The following is a 21,853-nucleotide window of genomic DNA, read 5'->3' on the forward strand; positions in this document are numbered from 1 at the left end:
TTAGAGGTAATTTGGATTTCCCCTGTTGTTTTCTCTGTCTTTTCCGTAAGCGAAAGTGCTGGGTGGGGGGCGGAATTATGGTGACAACATCCCATAAAGACTGCTGGGATATTGGATAGAGGTGCATTGGAAAATTGAAATACTGTGTCTAGCCTAGGGTATTCCCATGAGAATGACCCCGGACTCCCCTACCCGGGTTATCCTCCCGCACTGGTCCATCCCCAAGGTCTGGATCCAAAGGCGATGGCCGTGCCCTGGTCACCCAAATAGAGGCTTCTATGGTCCAAATGGGAGAATACCCCTAGGTTTCTCACAGGTGCATGGACGACATTGGGTTGCTTTTTCTTATAACGCCTACTCCCCTCTTCATCCCTACTAACCGTCATCCAACCAAGATCTCCTACCATCTTACACTACATCTACAAATTCCATACAGACCACAGAGGCCTAGCTATTAAGCACATCAACAATAACAAACTATAAATAAACATTCCTCTTTAGCCCTGGCACACTGCATCAAATCAGCAGCTAGGCTAACTACACTTAAAGTGCTGTTGAATATCAGATCTTGGGCTCTCCCATTCAGAAAAAAAGCATACTCCCTAGGGTCTCCACCAAATCTATAGAAAGCAAATCCACATTCAGGCCAGTGTTTTTTCACCTGCTCCCAGCAACACCACAGGTTTTGCGTCTGCCTCTCCTACTATTCCACTAAAGACCTCCCCCTCTTTTCTTAAAGAGCCATGTACAGAAAGGCCAGCAAACATGGCAGAAGAGCGCTACACAAAAGGCCACTTTACATCTGTCATTCAAGAGGACATTCTTGGTCTGTGGCTGCTTTATTTTCATGTTACTGCAGTCAGAGAGGCCACTATGGTCCCATGTTGGCTGATAAAGTTCCTGGAATACCTAATGACCCCTAAAATGACAGTCACTGGGGTCTCCAGTTTATGTGGCTCCAACTGTAAGGCAGATCTGAACTCGAGAACGTCCCTATAACCACTTGATATCCCAAATACAGCATACAGTGCTGCCCTGTATGGTTTTCAGTTGCTTAAATGGTGAAGTTAGACTTTCTGAGGCCTGCTGCACATACTAAATTAGAAAATGTGATGCTCACAGGAGGCACTGTAAGCAATATTTGAGTACAACAGTCTATATAGAGGTTTTCTGCACCCCTGATAACTTCGTTTGCAAATCGCTGGAAGGCAGCAGTGCATTCTGTGACCAAATGATGCAAGCACAGAACATGAGCTTGAACAGGCCTTCTTCTACCCTTTCTCTGGCAGCAGGTGTATGAAATCTTATCATAGCCTCCACTTAGAACCAACAGTACTCTGAAGTTTATTAGCACCTAACCTGCCAATGATCTCATCAGCTCATGGTAAGGTTTGTTGTTCTGCCAGATCAAGTGACAGAGAGAAGAGGAGGAAGAAGTGATTGAGCGGGTTCCAAAGGTGTTCTCTCTGTTTGGATGTCATTTAGACAGATTTGTACTTCTTGCACGCAGACCACATTGTCTACTCCATGCAGCAGCTCAGGGACAGGCTCATCTTCTACTGCAAAAGCATCAGCTGACTCTCGTAATATCATATCATCAGGTCTGTGACATGGTTTGAGCCTGATATTGGCAATGGACGCTCAGAGTGGCTTGTTTCTTGCTCCAGATTCACCCAGATGGTTCGGATCACCAATGTTTTCAAGATGGTATCGAGACTTGCCCATGTGGTCTCTAAACCAATAGACTTTAGTGGCTCAATAATTAGCACCCATGGCTCTTTAACAGACCTTGCCATGGTTGCCTTCTGATCATATCAACTTTTGATCAGTTCCTGACTGGCTTGGAGGCTTTTGATCTCTATTTTCATGCACTTCACCATCAGGGCCCATGGCCCAAGTACATGATCTGTCACATCATGTGTCTTAGGTCAGCGGTTGGCTTTCACTTTCCAAAGCCCATCACTTGCTTTTCATGGTGGATGATAACAGTTGGATAATTTATACAGCACAACCACCCCACCACCTTTCATGTTGTCAGACATGACATTGGGTCTCCTGTCCAACATATACCCTAGGGAAGACTGCATGCATAATAATACCTAAAGGGATTTGGCCATATTCGTGTCAGTCTTTCTCCAGAGGGGGGCTGTTTCCGGGTGATCATTCTCCATGGGTGGGGTTAGGGGGGCTGCTTTAGGGTGGTTGTTCTCCCTGGGGCACTGTGTCAGGTGGATCATTCTCCAGGGGGGCACTGCTTCAGGGAGATCATTTTCCAGGGGGCACTGCTTCAGAGTAATCATTCTCCAGGGGGCACTGCATCAGGTAGATCATTCTCCAGGGGGTACTACTTCAGATAGATCTTTCTCCAGGGGGCACTTCTTCAGGTAGATCTTTCTCCAGGGGGTACTGCTTCTGGATGAGCATTCTCCAGGGGGCAAAGTTTCAGGGTGATCGTTCTCCAGGGGGCACTGCTTCAGGGTGATCATTCTCCAGGGGGCACCGCTTCAGAGTAATGATTTTCCAGGGGGCACTACTTCATGTAGATCTTTCTCCCTGCGTCAGAGTAATCATTCTCCAGGGAGCACTGCTTCAGGTAGATTTTTCTCCAGGGGGCACTGCTTCAGGGTGATATTTATCCAGGGGGTCCTGCTTCAGGGTGATCCTTCTCCAGGGGGCACTGCTTCAGGGTGATCTTTCTCTAGGGGGCGCTGCTTCAAGGTGATCATTCTCCAGGGGGCACTGCATCAGGTAGATCATTCTACAGGGGGCACTGCTTCAGGGTGGTCTTTTTCCAGGGGGCACTGCTTTAGGGTGATATTTCTCCAGCGAGCACTGCTTCAGAGTAATCATTCTCCAGGGGGCACTGCTTCAGGTAGAGCTTTCTGCAAGGGGCACTGCTTCAGGTAGATCTTTCTCCAGGGGGCACTGCTTCAGGGTGATATTTCTCCAGGGAGCATTGCTTCAGAGTAATCATTCTCCAGGGGGTACTGCTTCAGGTAGATCTTTCTCCAGGCGGCACTGTTTTAGGGTGATCCTTCTCCAGGGGGCATCGCTTCAGGGTGATCATTCTCCAGGGGCCACTGCTTTAGGGTGATCCTTTACCAGCGGCATCGCTTCACGGTGATAATTCTCCAGGGGGCACTGCTTCAGGGTTATGATTCTTCAGGGGGCACTGCATCAGGTAGATCATTCTCCAGGGGTAACTGCTTCAGCTAGATCTTTCTCTAGGGGCACTGCTTCAGGTAGATCTTTCTCCAGGGGGCACTGTATTAGGGGGATCCTTCTCCAGGGGGCACCGCTTCAGGTTGATCATTCTCCAGGCTGCACTGCTTCAGGTTGATCCTTCTCCAGTGGGCACTGGTTCAGGGTGATCCTTCTCCAGGGGCACCGCTTCAAGGTGTCATATGGAATTATCTCAACTTCAAGTATTAATTCCAACCTGAAGATGAGGGTTCCAAATGACTGGCAATGTCTGTCCTACTGCTCTCAAAAGGCACTCCTCCCACATCTAGCAGTCTAGCGGGGGAAGCGTTTTCTGACCTCCTGGCGCCCCGTTGCCTGTCGTGTCGAGCCGTCCCTGCAACCATTCCAAATAACTAGACCCCTTTTAAGCAGATAGAAGCGAGGCGACATCCCCTTCAGTGTTGATCTGGCAGCACAACCAATCATCTGCTGACTCCAACGTTTCAATCCCAGGATCTTTAGCTCAGTTTCTCAATAAGCCATAAATGAAGCAAAGGCTGCTCCCGTCCCCTCCTGATCACGAGCAAGTTTCCATTTGCTATCCTGAGTATCAGAGCCGCACTGTGCTTGGAAAACAAAGAAAACAAGCATCTGCCTCGCTTAGTGCTCCCCTTGCTAACAATGTCAGGGACGTCATTTAGGGGTCGTCAGAGGTCGTAACTGCGACCTCTGAGGTCTCCCTTGCGACCTCTAAAAAAAAATATATATATTTCTTTTTTTTTGTAAAGCAAGCTCCTGGGCTGTGGCCAGCACCATGTGGCTCTTTACTTCTGGAGTGGCTGGCTTTCTTGTTCAGGCCCCATAAAAGAGAAAAATAAGAAAAGGAGTGCCAAAAGTCTTAACACTTTCAGCACTCACCCTGAATAAAAAAGAATAGGAATACGAAATAATGTGTGTTTCTGGAATTCTATACAATAACTGCTAGACTCATTAAAGGTTTATTTCAGGCACACTTCGGGGGGGTGAGTCACTGATTTAGTCTGTTCTTAAATGCCTCAACTCAGCCTTTCATCCTTCTGAGGTTGATAAATGTGTACCAACACAGGTTGGGTGATAGTGGGTGTATATTTTTTCTATATAAAGCGCTTAAGCATAAGTGCTATATAATAACACATCATTACCATTTGGTCATGAACGTCTGCTTGCATTCCCAGTAATTTGGTAATATGGGCCTATACACACTGATCTTAACGATACATATGGCGATCCATTCTTTTATGAAATGTACATCACATTATAGTGATATCGTAACCATATTTTTCGTAGTGTACAATGCTATGTGATGCCACTTCCTGTTTTGTCAATGGGTGAAAGGTCATGTTCCATCGCTAAACGTGATATGACTTCGGGGTGGGGTCAAATTACATCACTTCCTGTGATGTCATCAGGGTTCAAGGGTCGTGTGATGTCACTTCCGCTACCCCAGGCATTTTGGTGAAATTACGTCCCTGACCAAGGTCTGCATGTTCAGGCAGCCACCTACCGTCGGGCACTTCGAGTTTGTTTTTGAAAGGAAATTATGACATTACACACTTGAAGGGGATTTCCAAGCTGCTGATATTTTTACAAGGTAAATAAAGTGAACTCATTTTATAAATGCGACGGCTGGCACCACCCCTTAAAACCATCAGTCCCAAATAAATCTAAAGTACAGCTTCTATTTTAAAAGCAGGCAGTTTTCCCATTTCCCATTTAGGCAGTCACAACATATCATTAAAAGTTACAGGCACAACAATGGAGAAAAAAACGAAGGCAACTCCCTAGTCTTGCAAGCAAGACGACGCGGAGCAACACAGGTTCGATTCCTGGGTCCGCACTTAGAAACTTCTGGGTATTAAGCGCATTATAAATAACCAATTATATATTACATACGTGTGGTACTTAAAAACAAAAGTGCTACAACCCTGAAACATAATATTAAAAATAAACTGAAAGACTGCCTCAGCGAAAAACAAAAACACCCAGAATACATTAGGCATCAAAAAGTCATTACCGTGGAATGCTACAAAATGAATTACAACATTTTACGTTTTGTGTATTGCAGATACAATACATGAGATTTCAATGTATGTTTTAAAAAGGGGAGCATTTGAAGGAGACACCGAGGTTGGAAGAGTTTGAGGTTAATTATTGAAAATAGCTACTGTTTTGTTGCATAAAACTCAGAGCCCTTGTGGTGACAGATGTTCAAAAAGCCCCGCTGAATGCTAAGCATGTATTATCATAGGAAGGTATAGGAATAAAGCCTAGCGTACTGATTTTGCCCTCACAACCTCCAACCCACAGACAGATCTACCAAAGCAGGTGAGTTAACCCAACGTCTAATTAGCATGTAGTGAGACAGAAGTAACTGAAAAATCCCAAGGACAGCGGGCTCTGGGAAATGGGAATGCACACATAGAAATACATTGGGACAGACAAGCCCGCCGAACCCTAACAGTCGCAAAAACGAGGCGTCAGAATGCATTTGAGCTACAGTCCATATTTTGGACAATCCAATGGTCCAGTAAATTAGAGCAAGTTTTAACAGTGTCAGCTATGGAGTGAAATTGGAAATTGTATTTAACATGTTGGGCTCCGTGAGCCTTTTGTGAGAGAAAACCTATAGAAAAAACTGGATAAAGTACATTTTAATTATAAACCGAGATAAGATAAAGCATAGAATCAGGTTAAAACAAGTACACTATCATTGTAAAATGATTACAAGTTAAAATGCACAAACATTAAGATGACACTAGGAGACCATTGCGCCGAAGACCCTGTGAAACCAGCCCTACTGTGACAAGTCCACACAGACCAAGAAGAAACCTAACCCACGACTACACGCTCAACCCGAGAAGATGGAGTAATGATGCTCAAGCCTTGGTCTCCAATAATCACAGCTGATGTATAAAATCTATCAGTAAGAAGAAGACAGACAGAGACGACACTAGGATAAAGTGCAATATCATCATAGGGTTCCGAAGGCCATTTTGGTCTAATATGCATTCAAAATGATAAGTGAATGAACAGAACCACTTAACCACAGAATAAAAGTGCACACATAATGTACTCCAGCCCTCCCGTCATAATCTCATGCTTCAACCACCACCGATATCAGGAAGAGTAGATTGAATTTTCCATGCAGCATGCAAGAAACTGGAGCCACTGATCCTATCACATTCGTCTTGAACTATTGTGATTAAATACTATACCAACTACCCTTCTATCAGTATCCAAAGTGCTTCCCTTTTCCTTCTTGAAACTGTCTGTCCTCTGCATTCATTAACAGGGTGGGTTGTATTCTTTAGTGGGCTAGAACTGTCTGTTGCGATAATAATAAAGTAGATATTTGAATAGAACCTTGGCTGAACAGTCCCTTTTATCATTGGGTAATAATTGTATTTTTGCTGCGTTGCAACTAACCAACGATCTATATGACCTTACGGAGATAAGCCTGCCGTTCCATCCGCGTTACCAAAATTAGACAAGGAGGTCTGTAATTTGCTTGTGTTTCCAATGTGTTCAGATCCCTTCTGGTGTATTAGAGGCGTAGGGCTGATTGATGGTTTAGAAACCGATATTCATCCCTTGACTGCTGGTGCCCCAGAAATTGATTCGCCACAACCATAGTTTTTCTTCAGTCCATTTTCAGCCATGGCTATTAAGTGGTGTTTATACGCTGAAAGTATTGCATTCGAGTAAAGCAAAGATAGGACAGAGATGACATTTGAGGAGAGACACAGAATGTGAGGGTTTGATTTACTTATTTACAACCCATTAAATGCCCAAGGCAACATGGGTCCCCATGGCCTTTCACACCCACTACCGGCTCCTCCCTCCCAACCCAAAACACATTCTCATAGGTTGTCTTTGAGCTGGATCTATCAAGCAGGAACATCAAATGTTGGCCTGTCAGTTTTATTATAAGTAGTCTGCTGTGAGTTAAGAGTTAATGGCTTCATTGCAGCTACAGGTTTAATAAAAATGTCTTAAACAAGTGTGCCTTCAAACACACCCCCAGACAGCCACAAGGACAGGCGTTTTTCTGCTCTTTGCTTCCATGTTTTAAACATGAACAGTGGCTTTTCTTCGGTGCCACGGCTGCGGCCTTGGTGTGGGCACTGCAGTGCATGCATGTGCTTACTGCAAGGCCTTGGGCACATCCTGAGCGCCCAGCCGGGTCTCCTTGCCTTGGCTCCTGAATGCCGATGCCTCTGCCTGGCAACAAGCGAAGCACACTCAGGATCAGAACACATGGAGTGGAGGCAAGCTTTCCCACTACTCTACAACATCCCCTATCTGGCATCTCACTTTCTCTCCGCTGAAAAGGCACCATGTAATCCACAGAACCCGGACGTCCATTCCGGGTTCCAGAAATGCCGAGTCCTACGTCACAGATGAGTAGCTCATCCAGTCCTGATTTGATCTTTGCAGGTACTTACAAGCAGGGCTTAAGTGGCATGCAAAATCGAGCCGGGGCTCTTATGGGGACATGGCCGAAAAGGGGCGTGTCCTGGCAGGGGGTCGGCGCAGCAATTAAGAGGCCACACTTACCTGACCTGAATGCCGCCTCTTACACCACACCCCTTTTTGGCCACGCTCTGGCTCCATTTTGCAAAAGGTGGCATTCAGGCCAAGTAAGTGTTGCCTCTTAATTTCGGCACTGACCCCTTGCCAGGCACCTCTTTGCATCAATCATCACCCTCTCACATGGGGTGCGAGGGTGATGATCACTACATCAAAGGGGGACCTGGCGGGGGTTGGCAATGCAATTCAGTAAGAAAAGGCGAGGCTTTTTTCTAAAGCCTGAAGCTCCCGTTTAAAAGGGAGAGCTTCAGGCTTTAGAAAAGGGCCTTCACTTCTAGTGGCTTGGTGGGCTGGGGTTACTACGGAACTTTAGGGAGCCTCGGCAGGGCACCATCTCAGACACAATTTTCGGATATTGCTGGGGCTCTGTCCCGGCTAGCCCCAGCCCATTTAAAGCCCTTTTCATAAGACATTATTAGGGTCAGATTGCTCCACTTGCTCCTGTTGCCGAGAATGACACAGAGTGACACTTAGGTACAATAGATAACAGTGTCCTTCTGGCTCTGTCCCTCTGTTAAACAAACAACCTTAAGTAGTGCGATTGGCCCTCTCACCCTCACCCGGATAATGGACCTTCATGCAATTATCGATAGTCACTCCTCGTTTCCCCTAAAGATAACACGCAAATATGCGCTGCTTAACAAGTCAAACCTACAGTTATCCTCAGACAATCATGGGTCACCTTTTGGTGGACAAACAAGTCACTCCTCCCACACCATGTCAATGGACTCCCTCCACACAAAGCACCATAAACAGCGTAATAATGTAATGTTTACAATAGTCCTGGAAATAATATACATGTTTAAGTTTCTCCATGGCAAGGATCTAGTAAAAAAAAGGGGCATGTCATACGAATCCCTGGAAAACGTCTATAGCTACAAGTGTTTGAATCACCTGAAATTCCAGTGATTGAAGTTATGGCTGAACTTGTTGCCCGTTACCCAAATATTCCTGTTATTGGTTATGTTGTCAAACTCTTACATCAACAGATCACATATACCTATACCCCATAACCTACCCTACTCTAACTTCAGGTGTAAGGTAAAAAACTGGCTCTGGTCCAACGACAACTAATTTTCGCGGTACCTAACGGCCATGATACCCCTATAACCCAGTCCAAGACGATTCTGCTCTCACCCTTTTACCCTTGTACACACTTTCAATACTGTAACATGTTAGTTTTCCATTTCAACTGCTTGTTCTGACATGCATGTACTGTATTGATATGATTTTTATACTCTGTATGCAAGTAAGCTTAAGTAACCTTGTACCTGCTGCGCCCGGCTACCCCTGGGTTTTGTGCGCATTATCAAATGATAAACATAAACATAAACATATGAAGCCAACATAGAATCCAACCCCGGTGGCGAAGCATGTGCTTGCATGGCCATTCCAAGAGCTACTGATCCCAGCTGCCATGACCATCTAGTGCAAACCTGTACCCCCTGCCAATGTAACACTATATCCCCTGCCAATGTAACACTATATCCCCTACTGATGTAAGCATGTAGCTCCTACCAATGTAAGCATGCATCTCCTACTAATGTAAGCCTGCAAGCCTGTACCCCTACCAATGCAACTCTACATCCTCTACCAATGTAAGCCTGAAACCCCTACCAGTGTAACCCTGTATCCCCAACCGATGTAAACCTGTACCCCCTACTAATGTGATCCTGTAAATCCCACCCTTGTGAGTGCCTAACCCCTACCAATGTGAGCCTGCAATATAAGCCTGTACCCCCTACCAATGTATGCCTGTAATCCCTTCCAATGTATGCCTGTCCCCCTACCGATGTAAGCCTGTATCCCTTGCTCTTTCTTTCTTTATTTTGAGGCTGCCTTATCTGCACTACAGGGTGCTTCTACATTCTTGGAGCTGGTGGGGGACCTTCTCTAACATGGCCGTCCCACACAGCATCCCAATCAGCTGATCTGCTGCCCGAGGCTCGTAGAGGAGGCCTGCCGTGATGGGCTGGCTGCTGAAATTCCTCCTTGCCGGGAACGGAGCGGGCAGGTGATCGCCGGGCTGGTCATATAAAGGCCTGCTTACGTTGTGAGAGCCTCTTGCTTTCTTAATTCTGAGGCTGCCGTATATGCACCACGCGGTGCTTCTACATACTTGGAGCCGGCGGGGACCTTCTCCATAATGGCCACACAGCGCAACATCCCAATCAGCTGATCTGCTGCCTGGGGCTCGTTGAGAAAGCCTGCCATGATTGGCTAGCTGCTGAATTCTTCTTTGCCGGGAATGGAGCCGGCAGGCGATCACCGCCCCCCCTCAAAGGTCCACCAGAAAGGGTCTTGCTCCACCTGTCTGGCCGTGTCTGAGCCTCATAGGCCCCTCATGAACAAGTTGGAGCAGCGAAGTCCAGATCTATTCGCATCACTTGCATTTGCCATCAAAGCCTCACCGGTCATGCACACAGCGCTTCCTGCACCACTTCTGCACTCTCTGGCACTATGCAGGCGACCTGCCTTCATCACTGGCCACTTCTAACTTTAACTTTGTCCCCAGACATATGGCCAATCCTTCCTAGTCTCCTCCTGCACTTGAACATACTGTCCTGTACTAACTCTTCCTGGACCCACCCTCTGAACACCGATCCTTTGGCTCCATACCTAATTGCAGTCCTGATGCTTTTCAATCCACCGCATGTTTCTGCTGTGTTTTGGATTCTGTTGCTGCAGCCGCTCCTACAAATATGGCCCCAGAATTTACAAGTGATAAATCTATCTGCAGTGAACTCTGCTTCTGGGCTCACCTTAAATTCTGCCTCTGTCTAACTGCCTTAAAACGTATTTACTTCCTCTGACCTCTACTCCCCCTCCACTTCCAAACTCAGAAGTTCCTTTCATCTTTGCACCCTCCATTTTGTACTGCATTTGTGTATTCTCTGCCATTTTCGAATTTCGGTGTGCCTTACACCTGTGAACCCTTCAGTTTGTACTGCTTTGTGTGCCCCCTGGCTATTTCGAATTTCGGTGTGCCTTACACCTGTGAACCCTTCATTTTGTACTGCTTTGTGTGCCCCCTGGCTATTTCGAATTTTGGTGTGCCTTACAGCTGTGCACCCTTCCTGCCTCCCCCGGCTGCTAGACCATCTGACCATGATCTGGATACCACAGGAGTGGGTAAAACAAGCCCACACATATACAACCCTCATTGCTGTGAAACCACCACACTAGCTGGACACCTACCAACCTTTTTTGGCTAGTAGGCCACCTGGTGAGTTCATGTTCGTGCTGAGCTGTCTCTCCTATCCTCTATACTCACCTCTCCTCTACCACAATTGCACTCTACATCTCCTCTATCTATTCTAACTGCTATGCAATCCCTATCCTCCCTCTCTCACGAAGTCTGGAAGAAAAACGTTTAAGAAAGACCTCCTGGCCACTAACCCTGGTCCACCCATCGCAGACACATACGTCAGTGCAACTTTAAGAAAGATTGTCACTGATATCCTCATTTCTGTCCACTCTCCAGATTTGTGGACTTCTCATCTGATCACTCTCTCTCCTTTCTTGTCCTCACCTATTAATGGTGGCACTAAATGGGACGTACTCTTGGCAGGGTTCTCATTATCCAGGTGTATCATTAAGGTCTGTAGCCGTGGCACTATCATGTCTCAGGGTCCTCAACCCAACCTTCTCCTCTTTGACCGGCACCAGCCATCCCTAATCAACTTCCTTCCTTCACCTGCTACTCCTCCTTCCTCTCTCTCTGCCCCTCCTCCTCCGACAGGTGTACCACACCCCTGTACCCCTCCTCGGAAAACCTTTAAAGGTGGAGACATGCTTCATCTAGCCATGCTCAATGCTTGCTCTGCTAACAAATACTCTGCTGACATCTGCCTCCTTCTTGAAGGCCTTGACCTCAACATCTTCGCTCTGACCGAGATGTGGTACAATGCTACTGATTTTGACTTCCTTCTCCGTGATGGCTACAAGATAATCTCTAAGCATCACCCTCACTGTGCGGTGGTGGGGTTGACTTGCGCTTCCCTAAGTGGGTCACTTCTTCCCTCGTACCCACCCAGTACTACTCCTCCTTTGAGAGCCTGGTCTGCAAGCTTAGCATCTCTCCGACTTGCTCCCTGACCATTGCCACTAGCTACAGGCCACATGGCTCTATCTCACTGTTCCTCTCAGAATGGGACAATTTCTCCTTCTCTCTTCTGGAATTTACCTTCAAACTCTCCTCCTGGGTGACTTCAACATCCAGCTTGACTTTTCAATTACGGCTTCCACTATCTTCTGTGACCTCTGCACGTCTCTCTCTCTCCATTCTCCCGTCTGGTACTACCCACTCGGCTGAACACACTGTTGATTCCTTCATCCATACTGATCTTTTGCTCTATGCCCCACTTTTCAACCCTGCTCTCCTGGTCATACCGCTCCCTTCTCTCATCCCACCTGGGTCCTCTCATACCTCTGACCCCACCTCTCCCAGCTCTGTCAACCTCGTTTGTGGACATCCGCCTGATGAAATGAGTGTCCGTTGCTGCCTTCAACTCAACCTTCACCCCCCCTCCTCCCACTGCTGACTCTACTATGGGATGTATTGACCCACTCTGCTATACTATGCTGCCTCACTCTGCTATCTATGGTGCGAGAAACAGTAAAATGGCAGCAAAACCCTTGTGTGTCCTAAAACCTCAAAAACCGTGTTTTTCAACACACAAAAAGATGGCTGCACAACCTGCCACCCATTGTGCATGTGTGGTGGAACAGAGCACACGATGCAGAAAAAGTGCCAGTGGGCTCCATGACAAGTAAAGGTAGAGTGCAGTGGGAGCAACAGCGCTTTGCAAGTGAAACCCCAAAATGTGCTTTTATATGACATTTACTTTGCTGCTGAAACCTCAAAATGCCTGTACATAACACTTTCCAACACTCAAAATCTTGCTTGGCGCTAACATTCATTTAATCTAATGAAGCACTGTGAATTTACAAGATCCTGAAATGTTAAAAGCAAAACATTTTCTCAGCAAAACTAAATTGCCTGTGAATGACAATTCCTGTCAAAAGTCTGTGTGCAGCCACACGGGGCTACCTGTGAGCCACAGCGCCTGTCAAATGGGCTCTCCTGATTAAACTTTAAAGCTGTCTAAAACTAAAGATCTGCCGATTTAGCAAATATAGAAGGACTTTTGCTCAAAGGAACACGGATCATAGCTGTTTTGATCCCACAGGTTTGAATCTAAGAATGTCATTTATCTATGTCATCTGATGCCTCAAGTTTGTTTTATGCTGGATTTCAAGCCAAGAAATTAAGAATTAATTTAGGCTAGCTGGGCCTGCAAGAGGTTGAAAAACAGGTTTCCGCCAAAGGGGAGGGCATTGATCTCAGCATATGCTCACTGACACATGATAATTGTGGGGTAGGCCAGAGTTTTATCTGCTACCAAGGACTGAACAATGGCAGATTATCCAGGCCAGGAAATGTATGTGTGAAAAGGTCGTAAACTAGGCTTGCCAAAGGAAATCCCAAAGGTGGAGGCTGCTCCTTGCCTCCGGAGATAGATAAAAGGCTGCCCATTTGCTGCAAATGAATATGTAATGAACATTTTGTAGAGATTTATAACTCGCTATCAGAAGTTGTGAAAAATATAAAGAGGGCAGATTTGTTAATCTAATTTTTGACCCTAATTTTTGACCCTATATTTGACCCATAAAACGTGGTGGAACTGTGTAGCATATTCTGAACAGGAATGGGAATATATGTGGTTTTATGGGAACTGTATTTAAGCTAGAATTGTTAAACTTAGCACCCACATTCCTATGGTAAACACGCATATTTGTGGAATGTTGGAGAAAGTTTGGAAAATGTTTTTATGGCGAAATGGACAAAATGCTGCAAAAAGGCGAAACAAGGTCTCACAGCCGTGGGATTTTGATGAACAGATACTCCATAAAATATGTGATCCTGGTATGGGATTTTCGTAGAGGTTACAAATGTATAAATATGTATTTAGGACAAAATTTGATTTGGATACTAGTGGCTAGGGGAGGGTTCGAAGGATTGTAAAAACGAACCCATAAGCTTGACATCAGCTGCCTTTGATCCAATCACTCGGATGCAAGGTGGAGATGAGGCTCTGATCCAACACCAGTTCACAGGGGCAAGTTTATTTAAGCCGGCCCATACACCCATTTTTGTGATATAATTTGAAAGGATACATAGAGACAGCTGACAACACATAGACACACTCTCTCTTCTGATTCCAGCGAAGCACTCTGATCCAGCATTCAAAATCCAGCATTTAACATCATTCCAGATCCAGATTTCAATCACCAGGCCAAGCAGTAGCTGAACAATTTTCAGATAAGCCTCAATCCTCAATTAAACCTCAACTAATACTTACAACCCAGTGAAGCGCTGTAGTGTGGGAAAGCATCCTGAAACTATCTGGCGTGCTGCCCTAAATGCTTGCCTGATGAACTCGCCATCCCGTTGATCTGAAATATCTAGAAACAAGAAGGGCATATCCCGTGCAGTTTCCGGTGACCGGCCTAGCTGATCCTGTCCCGCGCCTGATGTGCTGTCCTTCCCTGATAGACCCAATCCATTGACCAGAATCTTGACTGGCCAAAAATCTTAAATCCCAGTGGATTGTGAGTATTAACAGGATGCTAGAGAACTATTGTATACCTTGCATTATCTTCTTCCACCCTAATCTCTGAACTATCCTTACTTTCATAGCCAGCGGCAGTGTCAAAATCTTTAGTGCTATCTTATTCTGTCTATTTGCTAAAGCGTCATTTTCATAGTCACTTTTATTTGTGTAACTCTGATCCAAAAATCCCACTTCGAGTGTTTGGACTGGTTCCGGCCGGGAAGGCGCTGGCGATCTGTTACTGAAGTCATGAATCAGTCTCAGAGCTTACTTCGACCCAACCTGGTTGTCTAGTCTGCATGCTCTAGTCTTGAGTAAAAACATAATCCATATTTTCTGGTTTTAAACTGAAGTTCTTGTCCAAACTCGTGTCTTTATTTTCGAAGAACACCTCTCACTAAAACCTCTGTAACTCCCTCATTTTTAAAGATAGAAATGAAATTTCAACTCCCACTGATACCTAACATCGTTAGCTATCTCCAAAACATCAATAATAGCATAGTTAAAGTTTTCTGCGAAATTACATTTTGCAAATGTTTTACACATGTGAATTGTCTTTAAATTATTTCCCACTTTTCCTTTGAAATTCCAATTGTTTTCTTTTGATTAAATCATTGCTTTTGATTGCTTGCATCTGTTCAAAGCGGCTCCCATAGAAATTTATAATACTTTAAGCATTTTTGAACACATTTAGTGTTTTGCTCAGCCAGTTTCAAAGCCATGCTGACAGTTGAAAAGTCAAATCCATTTTTTTCTTTTGTTTAAGGAGGGAAGGTGCAAGTGATATTCTGTTTGGTCTGTATTATTCCTGAGTACCTGCTCTCTCCTCACATCTATTTAAATTGCCTATTGGTGGTTTGAGGGGTGTTGCAGGGGGAGCCTCTAACTACAGTGCTATCTGTTTCAAACTAACCCAAAAGTATTCTTTTCTTTGCTGCCTTCTTTTTGTGTTCATTACCTGATTACCAGTGCATTGAAGATATTATTCATTGCTCTTGTCACCCTTTGGTGATTGTTGTTACCTATTAAAAATATATTGTGATCTAAATTCTAAATAAATAAATAAATATTTACTGTTACAAACTAGCCTGATTCCTGGTTCAGTGTGACTGGGGTGGAGGGCAGGGGGGATTTTGAGAAGGGTGTGATATGAGTGGCATATCATTCAGAATATTGAATTTATAGACAAAAATAAAAAAGGGTTTCATTTGCACACTACATGCTGGGCGAGACTTGGGTGTGTGCCTGATTGAAATCCCTTACACTACTTTGGACTCTGCTCTCAGCAACCTCCATCTTGCCATCATTAACACTCTCGACATTGATGCACCAGTCATGAGGATCAGCCTGAAACATGCCACCAAGTGTAACACTTGGTACGATTTTGATCTAGCAGCCCTGAAACGCAAGTGCAGAGCTGCTGATTGGAAGTGGCAGACCTCAAGCTCATCCTCTGACAAACTGGCCTGGTACTTCTCCAACGACAATATCGTCTCTCCAGTCGTTCCAAGAAGAGGGCCCACATCCAGGCTCGCATCTTTGGAGCATCCAACAACACGGATGAACTATTTAAAATCTGCGTGGAACTAGCCAGTCCTTCTGCAGTCTCCACCTCGCCTCTTCCCTCCCAGGACCTCTGCACTGCACTGGCCACCCACTTCACTGCAAAAACTCAGGACATCCTGAGTACTCTTTCTTCTGCCCATTCCCCTTCCTCTCCTCCCATCCCCCGGCCACCCTTGGCCTTTCATCCTCCCTCATCCACAATCTCCTCCTTCTCTCCTACCACATCGGATGAGGTGCACTAGAGCTGTCAGCTCTATGAAGTGCTCCTCCAAACAGGTTTCCCCCTGTTCTTCCAGAACTATTAAGGAAAACATTGTCTCCCTTCGCCCTGTACTTGCTGATTTCTTCCATCACTCTCTTGCTTCCGCATCTTTCCCCTCTTCCCTCAAGCACTACCTTGTGCACCCCCTCCTGAAAAAGCCTTATGCCGACCCCTTCTGTCCGGCTAACTACCGCCCCATCTCTATCACTCCCTTCCTTGGGAAACCTCTGGAGAAGTTGGTCTTCCCCCAACTGACCCAGCATACGGAACTCATTGGTTGCCTTCATGACCATCAATATGGATTATGAGCATCCAGAGGCATGGAAACTGCTCACCTGAACACCTGTGAAGAACTGCTCCCATCTCTTGACTCTATTTCATCTGCTGTTCTCATTATAACCAATCTCGCCTCTGCTTTCGATACGGTCAACCACTCCATCCTCATAAAACAGCTCCATGATACCCCTGGTATCTTGGCGCAGGCACTGGACTGGCTGATCTCCTTCCTCACTGACTGTCCATCCCAGGTTATCTGGAGTTCTTTCTCCTCTCCCACCTCTATCTCCACTTGTGGTGTTCCCCAGGGCTCTAATTTTTCACTCTGGCTCTTTAACATCTATCTCGGCACGCTTGCTTACCTTAGCTCCACTTTCTCCCCGCACTTAAGTGTTATGCATAAAACACCCAACTCTTCTTCAAACTTTCCTCTGAACCTCTTCTTACTTCCTCTATCATTCCTGAACGCCTATCTGCTCTCCAGTCATTGTGCGCCTCTAATGATCTCTGTCTAAAAGCTACTAAGACTGAAATCCTTCCTATTGGGACTCCAGCTCCTTCGTTCCTCTCTTCACTCTGGCCACCCTCTATAGGCTCTCCCCTCTCCTTCCTCTGAAGCCAGAAACCTTGGAGTCATCTTTGACTCCTCTCTCTCCTTCCTTCCTCACATCCTCGACCTTGCCAAGAAGGCCCATTTCCAACTACACCTCCTCAGAGGGATCCTCCCTTAACTCACTTTTACCCAGAAGCTCAATGTCGCTATAGCTCTGGTACTCTCTAGGCTGGACTATTGCAACAGCCTCTTCCTTAATCTAACCTCTTCCTCTCTCTTCCCCCTCCAGCTAATCCAGAATAGGGCTACAAGACTTATCCATGGCCTCAGGCATAGGGACTGTATCTCTCCAGCTCTCACTACATTAGAGGAAACCCGGTAAACACTGAACAAAACACTGTTCGTAGTGTTTTCTCTGTCTAAATCTGGGGTGGATAGACTATGATAATAGGTAAGATAGAGCTTAGGCTACAGGTTGTACTAGTTAGAGTGACAATATTAGGCCAACTAACATAAAACAATCACAAAGTTTAATTAATATTGAACCATCATTAAAAACGTATTAAATCGTATAACAATCACATATATCAAGTGACAAAGTATAAAACACAGTGTATAGGAATTCGTCAATTTTCAATTAATGATTCGTTGGAAACAGACGTGTACCCAATCAGTGATGTGATCTCTATCTGCCCTGTGAAGTACTGGATTCGGTTCTGGAGCTTGAGGGCTTGATAGCTATTGGGAAGCCTTGATTCATGTACTGGACTTTGAGGGGTACTGGATCTTGAGGGGGAAAGAGTGCACAGTGGGTGAAGCATGTTAAAGATACTTTATTTGTATTAAATGCATCTGCATTGTGGATATCCCTGAAAGCATTGATAAAGCCTCCTTCAGCAGAATTAAGATGGCTGCCACTGTAAGGGCGAGGAGCAGTATGGAGAATGTAGCCAACAACCTAAACTTTGAGTTGGGTACCTTCTGGGAAAACCGGAAAATGGTTACGAGAAGTATCTGGACTATTTAAAACAAAAAATTAAAACAAACAATGCCCTTGCCCTATCTGGATGCTTCAGGCTGGGAATACTTAGGACAGCTTCTCTGACCAAATCCTGGCGTACTGACAGTACAGTAGCTGGCACCTGGCATTTAGGAGAAGAAACGCCAGCACATTTCTTGGTTGTGTGTGTTGAACAGAAGGTGTTAAGATCACATTATGTGAAACTCCTGCTTAGAGAAAGTGGCACCTGCTCAAGATGCAATGACTATCAGACCGTGCTAGTAGTGTCCAATTGTATCCATCCTGCTTGGCATCGCAGGTCAAAAGTGCTAATGTTTGATGCCTAAGACATATTACTTCCATCTACTGCATCTGGGAGCTGCAAGATGAGTTTCCCCCCTTATTATAACACAATGGTATGTGTTTATCATTATGATTAACTTTTTCATTGTTTATTTATAACGTGCTTAATACCCAAAGTGACATCTTGGGAAGCGATGAAACACGACCTTTCAACCCTTGACAAAACAGGAAGTGGCATCGTTCCTAAGTGCACTAAATCACTGTGAATCCAAGCAGACATCCAAGGCCAAAAAGCACTTACTCTTAAGCTCTTTTTTATAGAATAAATATGCATACAATATCACCCAACCTGTGTTGGTATTCATTTATCGACCTAAGAAGGATTAAAGGCTTTATAAAAAAAAAAAAATTTGAAAAAACAAAATATTTTTCTTTTCAATTTTATTTTCTTCCAAACCGGTCTACACATGGCCAGAAACCGACCCCCACACCCCAGGGACGATTTCTGCCCGGCCACGGGCCAAAAGGCCAAGGGGCCAATCCAACCCTGGCATGGAGGAGCCTGGAGGTGAAGCTTGCACACTAAAGCAGGTAGTATAAAGCAGAACCCCTAAACCTAGTACAGGTGAGATGTGATTTGTAAGTTCCTAACTGACTCCCCGTATGGAGGCTCTACGGCCACCCCTTTTTATTCGGTCAGCTTCCTGTTAAGGTCTTCCCTCTGTTTGGACAGGCCTAGAATGTGCAGGGCCTCTTCTGCGTGTGTAGCAGCAGTGATCTGCTTGTGGAGTGATCCCTGAATCTCTCTCGGAGGGCAGTGTGTCGAAGCGGAAAATAAAAGCAGTAGAACAACGTTCTCCCTGCCCCGCCCCATCCTACTCCCTCACCACCCGCCCAACCCCCGTGCTACCCACCGACCCCATTCTCAACAGCCCCACAATTCAAACAGCATGCCATCCTTTTCTCTACTCCACTCCACCCCACACTGCTGCGTTTACAACAATACTATCAAACCCGACAAAAACGCCAGGAGGGGCACTGGGTTAGTGTCTTCTCCACATACAAAGTAGTAAGGCCCGAGGTGGTCTCACGTCTGATGCAGGAAAGCCTCCAGAAGAAGTATGAAGTACGAGACCCCACTCCAGAGAAAAACGAGGATACTTTGAGCTAACCTGCTGGAGGGACGGGTCAACACATGCAGATGCCAATGTGATGCCATTAGTGCCACTTGAAGCGTAAAGGAGAATGGAATGACAGTGTTATAATCATTCATTCATTCATAATCATAGTGTGCATAATCCGCATAAACCCCCCATGACACGCGAGGGTATTCAAGTGCGTTGACCCCAATATTTGTGAATGCTTCATAAACCAAACTAAAAAAGGAAATGGAGAAGCAGCAATGAAAGAAAGAGTTGCCACTCACATGCCACCTGTACTTCAGTCCTCCTCTGCAGCAGAGCTCCCATGCGGTTGCGCACAATGCAGCGATAGAAGCCGGCGTGGGTCCGGTCCAGAGAGGTGATCATATACCTGCAAATACACGAGGAGAAGCAGCCATTAGCACATGGGTAGTGGGAACACGCTGGCCTGCAGCTTACCACCTGAAGCACTGCACACCTGCCTCAAAATCAGGACATGGCCAGCTGAAACCCTACACCAGGACATGACCAGATTCAACCCTACATCAGGACATGCCCAGCATAAACCCTACACCAGGACATGACCACCTTAAACCCTACATCAGGACCTGACCGGCTTACACCCTACACCAGGACATGACCAGCTTAAACCCTACACCAGGACATAACCAGCTTCAACCCTACATCAGGACATGCCCAGCATAAACCTTACACCAGGACATGCCCAGCTTAAACCCTACACCAGGACATGACCAGCATAAACTGTACACCAGGACATGACCACCTTAAACCCTACATCAGGATGTGACCAGCTTAAATCCTACACCAGGACATGCCCAGCTTAAACCCTACACAAGGACATAACCAGCTTCAATCCTGCATCAGGACATGCCCATCTTAAACCCTACATCAGAACATTACCCGCTTAAACTCTACATCAGGACAGGGCCAGCTTAAACCCTACATCAGGACATGACCAGCTTAAATTCCACATCAGGACATGCTTAGCTTAAACCCTACATCAGGACATGACCAGCTTAAACCCTACATCAGGACCTGACCAGCTTACACCCTACAGCAATACATGACCAGCTTAAACCCTACATCAGGACATTACCAGCTTAAACCCTACATCAGGACATTACCAGCTTAAACCCTACATCAGGACATGACCAGCTTAAATCCTATATCAGGTCATGGCCAGCTTAAATCCTATATCAGGTCATGGCCAGCTTAATGCATACCAAAAGGAGAAAAAAACATAAGTGTTTTTTCCTCTTTTTCTCCCCTTTTTTCCCACATGCTTTCCTGGTGGTATGCATTGATTTGACTCTCATACACTAGTGACACCTACTTAATCTCTCTTTTGGGACTTATTGGTGATCCACATTGTTTATGTACACTTCATATGTTTATTCATTTGGTATACTCTCCTGCCAGGACTTCTGGTCTATTTATTTGTACACATTTACTTTCACCTGGTATACTAACAAGGTCATCATGAATAAGACCCAAAAATAATGGGACAGTCCCAGCAAACCGGGACATCTGGCCACCCTACCATAGAGGCAACACTCCAGTCCAGAGTCCCATTCCGAAGAAACCAGACACCTCAGCGGATGCCAGCCACCCACCACCATCCACAGCAAATCACCCTGTTTTCATTATTCACCGTCGTCATGCAATAATCCGATATAGAAACATAATATATTCCTTCTGGTTTAAAATGTCCAAGTTCGGAATGCGCCCAGGTGACATAACTTTGAGAGAATTCTTAATTTTCTACATGTGCACATCCGTGTGCTAAAATAAAATGAGCCACGGTGTATTTTGGGGAATGAAAGACTGCACCGAAAAATACAGATAATTGACATAATTGCTTAAGACGAATCCATATCCCACTGGACCGGGATCTAAAAATAGATTAAAATAAGCTGAAGGAACCATTTCTGATGCACAGGTTTTACTGCTCATACACATTCGGCCATTGGAATCCAGGGTCCTTGGGAGTAGGTAGCTCTGCAGAGCCATTTCCAATAGCCGGTCGTCTGCAGTGGCCGCCATTTTGAGATCCAAGCCACCGCCTAAGGAATGTGGCAGGGATAAACATGCAGGTCGGGATTTGAACATGTATTCATTTTTTTAATTGTGGTGCCTGTAACAGAGAAGGAAGGTGAACGAGCTGGTGTGTGGCTTATAGCTGTGACAAACACCTTTAGCAATTTCAACGTGATAATCTTTCTTAAGGGCTGTGCTGGAAATGGAAATTATTAACTGTGGGATCCCACCAGCCAGGGAGGGGGCTTAGGGGGGAGATCTTCA

The 21,853-nt window shown here is 45.6% G+C and overlaps 1 protein-coding gene across 7 annotated transcripts in view; it reads right to left on the reverse strand.

The window, feature by feature from the left end:
- Nucleotides 1–21,853, reverse strand: part of SDK2 (sidekick cell adhesion molecule 2) — a 1,531,827-nt gene that overhangs the window by 549,680 nt on the left and 960,294 nt on the right. For all 7 annotated transcript variants that reach the window (XM_069655112.1, XM_069655110.1, XM_069655117.1 and 4 more), the window contains exon 3: nucleotides 19,816–19,922. In XM_069655112.1, coding sequence (XP_069511213.1) covers nucleotides 19,816–19,922 — 107 coding nt within the window. The remainder of the gene's footprint in view (nucleotides 1–19,815; nucleotides 19,923–21,853) is intronic.

The sequence above is a fragment of the Ambystoma mexicanum genome, chromosome 3q, assembly GCF_040938575.1.
Source record: "Ambystoma mexicanum isolate Mex_15411 chromosome 3q, UKY_AmexF1_1, whole genome shotgun sequence".
Lineage (NCBI taxonomy): Eukaryota > Metazoa > Chordata > Amphibia > Caudata > Ambystomatidae > Ambystoma > Ambystoma mexicanum.